This window comes from Solea solea, chromosome 7 (assembly GCF_958295425.1).
Source record: "Solea solea chromosome 7, fSolSol10.1, whole genome shotgun sequence".
Taxonomy (NCBI): Eukaryota; Metazoa; Chordata; class Actinopteri; order Pleuronectiformes; family Soleidae; genus Solea; species Solea solea.
Genome location: NC_081140.1, coordinates 6,988,472 through 6,999,450, shown reverse-complemented (window position 1 = coordinate 6,999,450; position 10,979 = coordinate 6,988,472). Strand labels below are relative to the sequence as shown.

The 10,979-nt window shown below is 42.2% G+C and overlaps 1 protein-coding gene across 1 annotated transcript in view; it reads right to left on the bottom strand.

Moving 5' to 3' along the window:
- Positions 1-571: 571 nt before the first annotated feature.
- The window catches only part of ulk2 (unc-51 like autophagy activating kinase 2), a 36,500-nt gene continuing 26,092 nt past the window's right edge, over positions 572-10,979 (bottom strand). Inside the window, exons 15-27 of the mRNA XM_058633579.1 lie at positions 9,750-9,899; positions 8,416-8,561; positions 8,239-8,319; positions 7,333-7,598; positions 7,055-7,233; positions 6,443-6,552; positions 6,175-6,312; positions 5,797-6,038; positions 4,863-5,041; positions 4,612-4,730; positions 4,304-4,461; positions 4,066-4,201; positions 572-3,854 (exon numbers count right to left, since the gene is read on the bottom strand). Of these exons, the coding sequence (XP_058489562.1) occupies positions 3,790-3,854; positions 4,066-4,201; positions 4,304-4,461; positions 4,612-4,730; positions 4,863-5,041; positions 5,797-6,038; positions 6,175-6,312; positions 6,443-6,552; positions 7,055-7,233; positions 7,333-7,598; positions 8,239-8,319; positions 8,416-8,561; positions 9,750-9,899 (1,969 nt within the window). The 3' untranslated portion in view covers positions 572-3,789. The remainder of the gene's footprint in view (positions 3,855-4,065; positions 4,202-4,303; positions 4,462-4,611; positions 4,731-4,862; positions 5,042-5,796; positions 6,039-6,174; positions 6,313-6,442; positions 6,553-7,054; positions 7,234-7,332; positions 7,599-8,238; positions 8,320-8,415; positions 8,562-9,749; positions 9,900-10,979) is intronic.

Below are 10,979 nucleotides of genomic sequence, written 5' to 3'. Positions count from 1 at the left end.
TCATTCCCTGCACACTTAAAAACTGTAAAATCACAGCACTCTTTCAGGCATTGTGTTCAGTGTCAATGTCAGCCCCTTAAACACAACTCACCAGTGCCATCTGCTGGAGCGAATTGGTTAAACAACAACAAGGTTGTCTGCAAACATAGGAAGATTCACTCATTTGTTACCATCATACATCCAGTGTCACAGGCATGCAACTGTTTGGACAAGTCATATACAAGTGATATAATTAATGATATGTAACATGGAGAGAATGCCTGTACTGTAGAACAATAATAGATACAAATAAAGTATCTATTTATATACCTATACATCTATATATGTGTCTATGCATTCATTTGTCAATCTAATCTATGTCATTCTAGATAAACTTTGCACTAATGTTATGACTGTGACTGCCTATGTAGGGAATGACCTGACTGTATACTGGCCCTACAGGTCAGCTCCCAATGACATTCATTTTATAAATAAAGGTGGACAAATTTAAAAATTTTTGGTGGAAAGCTTTTCAACAAAACTTAAACTGTACACAGAACTAAGACGGAACAAAAACAAAACCCAAGACATGTTCATTCTTTTCCTTCTTTTAATAACAAAGAGTGTATTTGAGTTCCATAAAGAACAAAGAGAGACACCCATCAGTGAGAGACACAAGTATAACATGAACATTTCTCTTTGAAAAATCAAAGCTCGGAAAGTTGCATCTTCAGGGTCGCAACTGACAGTGGGGTTCTTCGAAAAATGCATTCGGGTCAAACTGGGGAGGCGCAAGACAATGGGGCACATACATTCAAGACTGTAAAGGTTCTATACAGGGCAACATACGGACTGGGTACCCATGCTTTATCTAAAACTTACAGTCTATTGACAAAATGGTACAGAGCAAAGATGGATTTATATCAGCTTTATTCATCCCCCCTCACTCTGTGTGCAATGAAAGACTGTGTGTGGAAAGGGAAGAAGGGAGGGAGGAAGGGAGGAAAGAAAAACCCCTTATAGGTGAAGAAAAGAAGAACAGTACATCAGATTAACAGAACCAGAGTCCACTGGCCTGTGAATGGGTTTATACACATTTATACACAGAAAAACTATGTATTGTATTCACACCTGTACAGGAGTAAGCATGTGTCTCCTTTCAAAAGAAGAAGGCAGCATCTCCTTTTCCATCACTTACTCTTTACTACCAGTCTTAATGTTCACCTGGCAAGTATGTGTGTATATATATATATATATATGTATATATAGTCATACATACAGTACATACACTGTTGTGAGGACAGCAGACTTGAGGGGAGGCAGAGGGACTAAATAGATACTAGGCAGTGAAGGTGGTGACAAATCATGTCTCTTAAATTTTTTAGGAAACGAGCACAAAATCTGAAGACCTCACACTTATTTCAGAAAATTTCAAGAGATCCACTGAACAAAATGTGTGTGTTGAACTTGACAGTGAACAGTCCTGGTAGAAAGAGTTCTCTGGAAAGTTTCAGAGCTGCCACAAGTTTTTGTTGTATTGGTTGGCACACCCCTGTTGTGCCATAGTAGGTTTCATTATCAAACCCTTGGCAGGCAGACATGAATAAAACGTATCAAATTCATTTATATACATATAAAGATTTGTGCTCATTGACTTACAGGCAGGGTGTCTGATGGCATCATCAACAAGCCCAAAACTCACACTCACTCATTCTCCTCTCCAAAAAAAGGAATCATTGCATGAACCACATATAAATATATACAAGATTGCAAACATCAAGTTTTGTTAAAAGTAGCTACAGATATTGAGAAAACGTAAAAAGCTCTAGTATATTATAGTAGAGTAAGCTCGTTTTTTCCAGGTAACTTGTCAAGTAATGACCATTCCGTTTTACAATGCACTCCATCGCTGTGGCACAGCCTGCTGCCACGGCAACAGTCCTTAATGTCTTTGTCTGACGTCTGAACATGTGACGAGGTGAGCAAAGTGAGCCAATCAGTACGTTCCCATGACATGATTTTGGGTTATTTCAAATTTCCCAAAGTCAGACTAACATGACCAGATAAAACAAATAGGAGTCAAGCAACTACTGAATTTATACCTTCAGTCAGACCAGAGTCAGAGTCAATAAATAACTGGGAAATTCAGAGCAGTACATTTTTTTTGACATTATATGTATGCTGTTAGCTTTAAGAATTAGATACTTTTAAGTTAATCAATGGTAGTTAGACAATCTGAAAGTAGAGGTGGATTCACCCCCCACTAGTGCTTGAACACTGGGACGAGGACAGTTGAACAGCATGACTGTACTTGGAAACGTAGTTACTGTTACACCAAACTCACATCAACACCTCCTCATCATCATGAGCAACTCCATCATGTCACAGTGGAATAGAGGAACAAACGCCTGTCATGTTATTTATATTCTCTTGTGTTAGGGACAGCACTTCATTCAGAGTGCAAAATGAAAACCGAGCTGATAAAAGCCAATCAAAGTGTTCCAGCCGTGCGTTCTTATTTATCAAACTTTGTATTTCTCTCCAAATGAATTAATTTCCTTTTTTTTAGAACAATCTCAGTTAAGTGGTAGAGACACAATTTAATGGGTACATTCAACTTGTAGCCCATGTTTCATGCCAGAAAATGCTAATAGATGTGACATTAAAGGGGTATCCCACCAATATACCGTTACAAACTCCAGAAACACTCCCAAGATCCTACATTTCTCACACAACACATGGGTGCCTAGTATAATCCCTCATCTGTCTTATTGACAAACCTGATGACATCGTCATTGAGATAATGACACTAATAAGCAACACAGGAAAGTACAACTGTTTCCACAGATCGCGCAACGCTCTATGTGATGAACTAACTCATCCTAATGTGTCAAAATATATGTGATATGCCCCTTTAATTACATGTATTTACAGTCCAGATGAATGGAAGTTCAGACGCATCTATTTCCTCTCTGAGAGCTGTAGCCAAAAGTCTGAGAGCAAAGAGCGAAAGCAGGAGTGATTAAAGACATTTTCCTTTACATTTCTACTTTTACACATTTACAGACACCTCTCCTCCTCTCAGTCCACTATAAAGTGCTTGACCTAACAAAAACGAGAAAAATAAAAAACAAAGCAATCCCAAATCCACTGCTTCATTTGCTCTCATGGCGGTCTCGTTTCTGTAACAGGAACATGTGTTTTCTGTAAATGTTCATGTCGTTTCTGAGTTGGATCCGTTACAGTGTGCATCCATTAGCCTTTTGTTGATTTCTTTCGTTTCCTTCCACTCCAATACTTCGGGTTTTCAAGACAGACAGGAGACTCAAACACCCATGTTTCTCCTCAACCAATAAATAAGAACAATGACAATAAAACAGTTAATAATCACTGACTTGAAGATTTTAAAAGATGATGCCTCGTGTGGAGCTTGAGTTTGTTCAAGTTCGCAACATAGTCTCATGGTTCTGTCCATTCTTGTTTTCTTCGGGTAAAAAAAAAAAAAAAAAAACGTATTAAAAAAAGACATGCACTTCAAAGTGCATGAACTATGTCCACATCAGGTTTCAGCCGTTAGATTCTGGATGTGTGGTCATCTTTGGTTGTAAAGTTGTGCATCAGTCACGTGTTACAGTTCAGTCTGTGATGCAGCCAATAAAAAGAAACAAAAATGATAAATTCAGATGAAACCTATCAAATGAAAAAGTGCTTGAACTGCTACATGAGGAAAAAGCGGCTCTGTGAAGAAGGTAGTCTATAGTCCGAGGACGTGGTCCCTCTGTGTGTGTGTGTGTGTGTGTAAGTTCTCTGCTATTCATAGAGCGTGACAGTGCAGTAGCAAAGGGTGGAGATCCTGCGGTCCACGCTCGCCTTGTCTGCAAGGAAGAGACACACAAAAAAGGATATCATTATTTGAAATTAGAATTCATGCATTACTTGAAGTTAGAACTCTAACTACAGCCACTACAGGCCTGATATAAACACTATGCGTCTCACGCAAGAGCATTTCTGCATATAAATGAGGTTGGATCACTCTAATTAATAACATTCCAAAACTGTATTTGCAGAATTGTAATTCGGACTCACATTTGACCACATTCTCAATGTCACTGGGGTCCTGCAGGATCTTAGAGAGGCCATCGAGCAGCATGGAAGCCTTGCTGTAGCGGTAGGCGATATCCTCCGTCTGCTTGAACATTTCGTCTAGAGCTGCAGACTGAACCTGAAGCACACACACACACATCAACAACAGCACGTTGGCCTGACGTCTACAAACGATAAGTCTGTTCACACTCGAGACAGTTTTCATGCGTCTGACTCTCACCATCTCCACAGCCTGATTGTAGATGAGCTTTTCTGCAGTGACACTGTTGATCTCATCCACAAATCGCTGCTTATCAGAGAAGAAGTTGTTGAGTTTGTCTGTCAGTTGCCGGCAGAGGGAGATGCAGGTTTTGTAACGCTCATTCAGATTCTTCACCACTGAGAGGAGGAGGAGGGGAGAGAGTTCAGTATTTTTCACATAACCTTCACAAACTTCCCTCTGAAGGTTGCATACTGCCAATCAAATGTACAAAGAGATTGAGAGCGTCTTTCTCTTCAAGGATGAGATTGAGTCTGAAATGTCCTTACCCTGTTTGACAGCAGTGGAAGGATTGAGTTTGGCCGATTTAATCTGAGCCTTGGCCAGATGGAGGGAGGACGCAAGAAGCTGCGCTGCCTTCATGTAGAGAACCAGCTGCTCTACCTGCCTGTAGAGGGCAGCACAACCACAGTGTATTAGAAGCACTGCAGCAACAACACTGGACAAAAGGCTCACTGAGGATACATGATGTTATTAATTGCACCACATGAAGTCAGAAGACACTCAGGTCATTCCTTACCCCCACTCTTTGCTGAGCTGGCTAATCTGGTCCACAACCACACTGTCTTGAGGAGGGTAAAGGGAGGCCGCTGACATGCCAATCTCTGTCCCTCCGGCTCGAACAGCCGCCATCTCCAGGACGCAGTCGGTGAAGGAAAGCATCATACGCAGGTGCATCAGAGTGTCGGTATGCTCACGCTGCACCAGAGCATTACAAAACAGATTTACAATGCTGTTAGTCTAATCAACTTCCCTGTTAAGTGAATAGACTGCATCTAAAATTGATATAGCCTTCCAGTTGGAAAAGTGAAGCCAAGGAATTAGGATGGAAGTAGCAGTCGGCCACCAGGGGCGACTCCACTGGTTGCAAATAGAAGTCAGTTTGAATGAAGGAAAATTAGCCAATTCTCACTTGATTTATCACTTCAGTAAACATTTCCCCGAAGAGTTAAAGATCTCAATTGCTAGTTTTTAAGTCCTCTTCAGTAGAGCATAATGTCAATTTTGTAGAGCTGCAACTAACGATTATTTTCATAATCGATTAATCTGTCAAAATGATTGACTTTTAATGATTTCTTTGTTATCCAGAGCAAAAAAATTAAGAAAATATTCACATTTAAGAAGCTTAAACAATCAGAAATCTTGTTTTAATCATAAAAAGGTTGTGTGCCTATTTAGAGCACAGTACATATAAGTGGACACCAGTGTGATTGACATCTAGTATCATCCAACAGGTGCCTGGTTGCCTGTGACATCTCTGAACAACTGCTGTTTTTGTTTGTTTGTTTTTTTAAATGACATGGTGCTGATCAAATCATGAAACTTGAGGCTTCACAAAGGAAATTGGTTTTGCAAGTGGAAGACAATGTTCATTTTTACACACAGTCTGCAGTTAATTAATGGGTGAAACAATGACTTAATTATTAAGTAAGTGTTGCAGACGTCTCTCTCACCTCCATAAGAGTTTCCTCAGGCAGCTCAGGTGCTTCAAAGGTGATGAATCCTTCCAAACTTGGAGGGGAGGTCCCATACGGTACATAACGCAAACTGCTTGGTCCCGCCTCTGCCCCGTGAACAACATGCCCACCTCCAAAAACTCCTGGTGGAGAGGAGCCAATGGTCATGCCTGGAGGGGATCCAACATGGATCCGACCACTGGTGGAGCATAGTGAGCCAGCCGAACTGTTGGAGCCCACTGAGGAAATGGAAAAGGAGAGAACAGATAGATATATTAACTAACTAATGCAGAAACACAGAACTGATGCTTCTGGCTGTTAATACATTTGCTAATTTGCTTGCACACTAGCTGCTCTCAGGTGAATGGTCCTCACCAGAGGTGGTGCGTGGTCGTGTGCACAGGTGGCTGCAGGTAGGGGGAGTGCTGCTTTTAGGCGGTGAACCTACAGTGAAAACAACTGCGCGGGGACTTGGTGACCCGCCATGAGCAAGCCCGACTGGACCTGCAGGGGCTGCGGGGATAAGAAATATTTTCTTGTTAGCAATAAAGTCACTGTGGTACTGAACACAGTTCAGATTTTGTTAATTCATTGTAATTTTTTATATGGAACACAAAAGGACTGAACTATGGTAAAGTGATACCTGTGTCCATGGGTCGCTCTGTGTTTAAGCTCTCGGTGCTGCCCTGATATGCTTGTCCGCCCAGAGTGATTCTGACTGGATGCTCAGACAGACGACCTGTGCTGACCGACCTGCAGGGAAACCCAAAGCAACATTAGCACAACGTCAACAGCCGTCATAGGTTGAGAGAACCACAGAGGAGAGTCACCGTAAAAACACACATCCCAACATTTCACTTATTCAATGATGACATTCTTACAAGGTTACAAAGTCTCCCATTATAAGTGACAGATTGTGTTCCAAGCTGGTGCTGTAAAAACTCTGTCGTCCATTGCATGTGACGGGATCAAAATTAGGAAAGAGTATTCCCTAACCCTAACCCCAAATGTACTGTATATTTTCTGCCAAAATTAAGCCACCGTGAACCCAGCATAATAAATAAAGAGGCAAGTAGAAAATAACTCAATTCAAAAAGGTTCAAAGTTTCAGTTTTGTTGTACACAAAACATGTTAACAACTGACTGGTTCTGACTGGACCAGAATGTATAGCTATTAGTTTGCAAATCTTTAGTTCAGGTAGAGGCAGACACGAGTGTTAAAGAAATAAAGTGGAGTCCCATGAGTGAGTCCTACCTGCCAAACGTCCGACTGGCCTCGGGGGCAGCTGGTCGTCCAGTGAGATAAGGGCTGCTGTAGTGGGCACACATATCCCGGACATCTGCTAATGTCCTGGTGGGCGTCGGGCTGTCTGCCAGGGCCATCAAGTTACAGGACGCTTGTGTTTTAGGAATTTTGAATGGCGCAGAAATTATCTGGAGAAAAAAATGATGACACAGATCTCAACTTAAGTAACACACATACTAGTGGTATAGATATGGGACATCTGCAAACTTGCTGATAACTGCACTCACCTTGGTGGGAGAGCCAATAATGGTGGGCAGGGGAGACTTCTGCAGCCAGTCAGACATACGGGGGGAGGAGCCCAACAGCTTGGTTGGGGAGGAGCCAAGGTTGGCTGGTCGGCCAAACTGAGGGGAGTGACTGCATGAGGAGGAGGAAGGATGAACGGGGTCTGACAGCTGCTTGTGGAGCTTCTGTCTGGTCTGGTAGAACTCAGTCAATGTGGGGGCACTCTGGAGTCGAGCCCCAAGGAGCTGAGAGGATGGAACGGGGGAACCTGGAGAAGGTAGAGAGAGGAACTTGAATTTACGTACACAAACTATCAACCAAAAACTGATCATACAGTTTGTAAACTGCACATCAAGTAGAACTCAACACTATCTCAAGTATTAGTGGAGACATTTACATGAGCTTTTTATCACAAGGCCTGGTATTAAGATGTGTGCTTACAGACCTAATGCTTGAACTTATACTTGGACATATTACATGTGTTCAGCCCTGAACTCCGAGCTGAACACTTGTGATCACATCAGAACAGATGTTAATACCAGAGTCTGAACAGGGTCAAAGTCTGGTTGTTTGGGTGTCTGTCCAAACAAATGGACAAAGTACTGTCTGGCTGAGGAGTCATTTAGGTACACTGTGGCTCCCCCTCTTTCCAAAATGGTCACTATGAAAGCCAACCTCCTGACACAAACATTGTAGGAGGTGTAAAACATCTGAAGTGTGACTGTAACCACAGCGTCAGAGACACGGACCTTGGCTCATGGTGACTCATATACTTTGGGAACATCGTGACGCAGACAATAGGCTGAAAACAACTCTTTACTGCATATGGTGCTGTAAAGAGGCTGCTCCATTTCAAATATAATTTTTGGTTTTACAGTGAGCAGCTGAACCTTTGTACATGAACTTACCTCCTGAGGAGCTGCGGCTGCGAGGCTCGTGGTTCTGCATGTGACAGCAGCATTGACCCAGCTGCTCAGGGATGGTGCCCACTGCAAACAGATTTGAAAATGTGACTGTTAAAATAAGTCCAATTCCTGTCTGGAAGTTTTTACTGAAAGACCAATGTTTTGGAGGGATGATCTTACCAAGAGGTGAGGGCGAGTATGGCCGGGAACTGCCGATGGAGAGGCGTCGTCCCACTGTTTGAGGAACATCTCCTGAGCTGGGGGACCCTGAGGTCATTTTGGGGAACCCCATTGGACTAGTGTTGGAGCGCCTCACTGTGCCAGGCCTATAAAAAACACAAACACACACCACAAAAAACCCAATTTTTTAAATGTATTCATCACATTAAAAACTCAATAAAGTGGTTAAATAAATAATTCATTATCTCAAATTAGATATTTGAGCCCTTTAGTTCATTCTTTAAGATGAACATCAAATGCATCATCTAATTTTTGAAAAGAAAAAGCAATCTCTCCACAGCATTTGTCATATTATGTGAACATCACACCCCAGTAAATGTCCAGACCCACTCTTAAACATGACCATTTTCATGTTGGAAAATTACTAAAGAATGGGAGATCAGGTAAAAATAAGTTAACAATGGGCTGCATGGGAACTTCAAGGACTCACTTAGAAGTAAAGAAAAAGACCAAAGTGATCAACGAGAAGTACCCCACTCTCTTAGCCTGGTTTCCAGACTTAAGTGAGGATCTGGTTATAGTGCGTTACTTGTACAGCATTATTAACATTTCTACAGTAACAGTGTATGAAAATCTTTAACCCTTTAATGTTTCTATAGATTTACACTCTACGATGAAAAAAAAACACTCTAGCACATCAAGAAGGGTCTCTCCTGGGTCAAACTCTTCTTTTTCTGAGAAAGTTGACGTTCAGAAACACAACAAAAGCAGAGCAACGGGTGTGGAATGAGACTGTGGGTAGTCATTAACTCCCATGGCTGCACAAAGACTTAACCTGAACTCTGCACTTTTAACATTAACATCAACATTAAATTGATCCTTATCTCGAGAGCTAAAACCTCAACACATGGATTTAAATGAAAAAACCACAAGAGGAACACAAGGCCACACAATAAAACATCAGAATAATAAACACATTAGCAGTACAATACAGATGATTAAAGTCCACATTACCTCTTCTTTCTCCTTTCAGACAATAGAGTGTAAGTAGAAACAAGAGAACTAATCTGCCTGTGAAAGCATCTCTCTTCTGCCCAACTAGCTGCTTTGTCTTCACAAAAAGATATATAACAAAAAAAACACTAACACCTAACAACCGACTGAGAGGCCACAAACTCAGGCTGATGTAATTACAGACCAACTTCAGTGGCTGATGAAACAACAGCCAGGGGTTTCATTACAAATGTCACTCCTACTAATTCATTCCAAATTGATTTATACATGAGTCACAAGTTGATAGTTCAGTCGGGACTTGTATCACGGGAAGCTCTTACCTGGGGGAGCCGTAGAGTGTGGTAGTCGGGCTGCTAGAAAGGTTCTGCTTGATGCGCTGGTAGTTGCGGACCTGGGTGGGAACAGGGATGGGGGTGGTCTCCGTTCGTGGGGACACCATGGGGGTCTGTCCTGGAGTGGGCTGTGGTTGCCTGGAAGGAATGAAGGAGGAGATGAGTTCAGTCAGACAGTCCACTCAAGGCTGCCGATGGTCCCATATCTGGATGACATACATTTAAATCTAAAAAAAAATAAATCTCCATGTGAATAGGTCTTTGTTTACTTCAGGCTGGAGGCAGACTAAGGAACTAAGCTTAGCCTGAATCATGAGGGCAGTCAGTGGGTGAAAAAAGGGGGCAGGACTTCCATGTAAACACAAAGATAGGACCAATCACCCTCAAGCTGAACAGGCTGGGGGCTGGACAAGAGGCGGGGCAAGCCAACAGCACATGTTCTCTGTATACTGTAGACACAGGAGGGGAAGTGAAAAGAGGCCCAGCTTCATTTGCATTCCTTTGTTATTCCAGAGGAGACAAAATGTTCTTAACACAAAGTCATCACCGTGTCACCACAGAGGACCTCTGCTTACATACAGGAACAAAGAAAAAAAGTGGAGGAGAGAGGGAAATGGCCGTTACAGTGCAGAACCAGTTGGAAACCAGTGTTATGTAATGATATGGAACCTGGGAGGGACTACTGGGGAAAGACGACAAGGGCACGTGAGCCAAAGACAAGTCCAGACAAAGAACCGAGAAGCAGTTGGTTTGTGTAGCTCTGAGATGAACTGTAAACTAGACCATGTGCTGTTCTTCTCCACTCACTCAACACTAAAAGACATTTGATACTGTAACTTCATAATGGCGGCTATTTCTCTCTAGGTCGTGAACAGATTTATTGATTTCAGCAGAGGCTTATCATGGAGTTGAACGTTGTTCTCTCTCGTTAAGAGACTGAGAATTTGTAGGTCACTGCACTGCCGTTTAAAAAGAAAGACGCAGATGTAAAGTGGAGAGAGAATAGATCTGAGTGAAATCAGCCGTCGTTACTGACCTGGTTATTACCAAGCAGCCCTGGAGAGGGGGATGGTATAAAACCATTTCATAGTAAAGCTTCTGCTTATCCTTCTCCCTAAATTGCTTGTCTTGCCTGAATCTGCTTAAGCATTTCCTGTTCATCTTCCTCCCTCCAATTCTTCTTCCTTGACATTAATCAATATAAGACACACAGGTCAC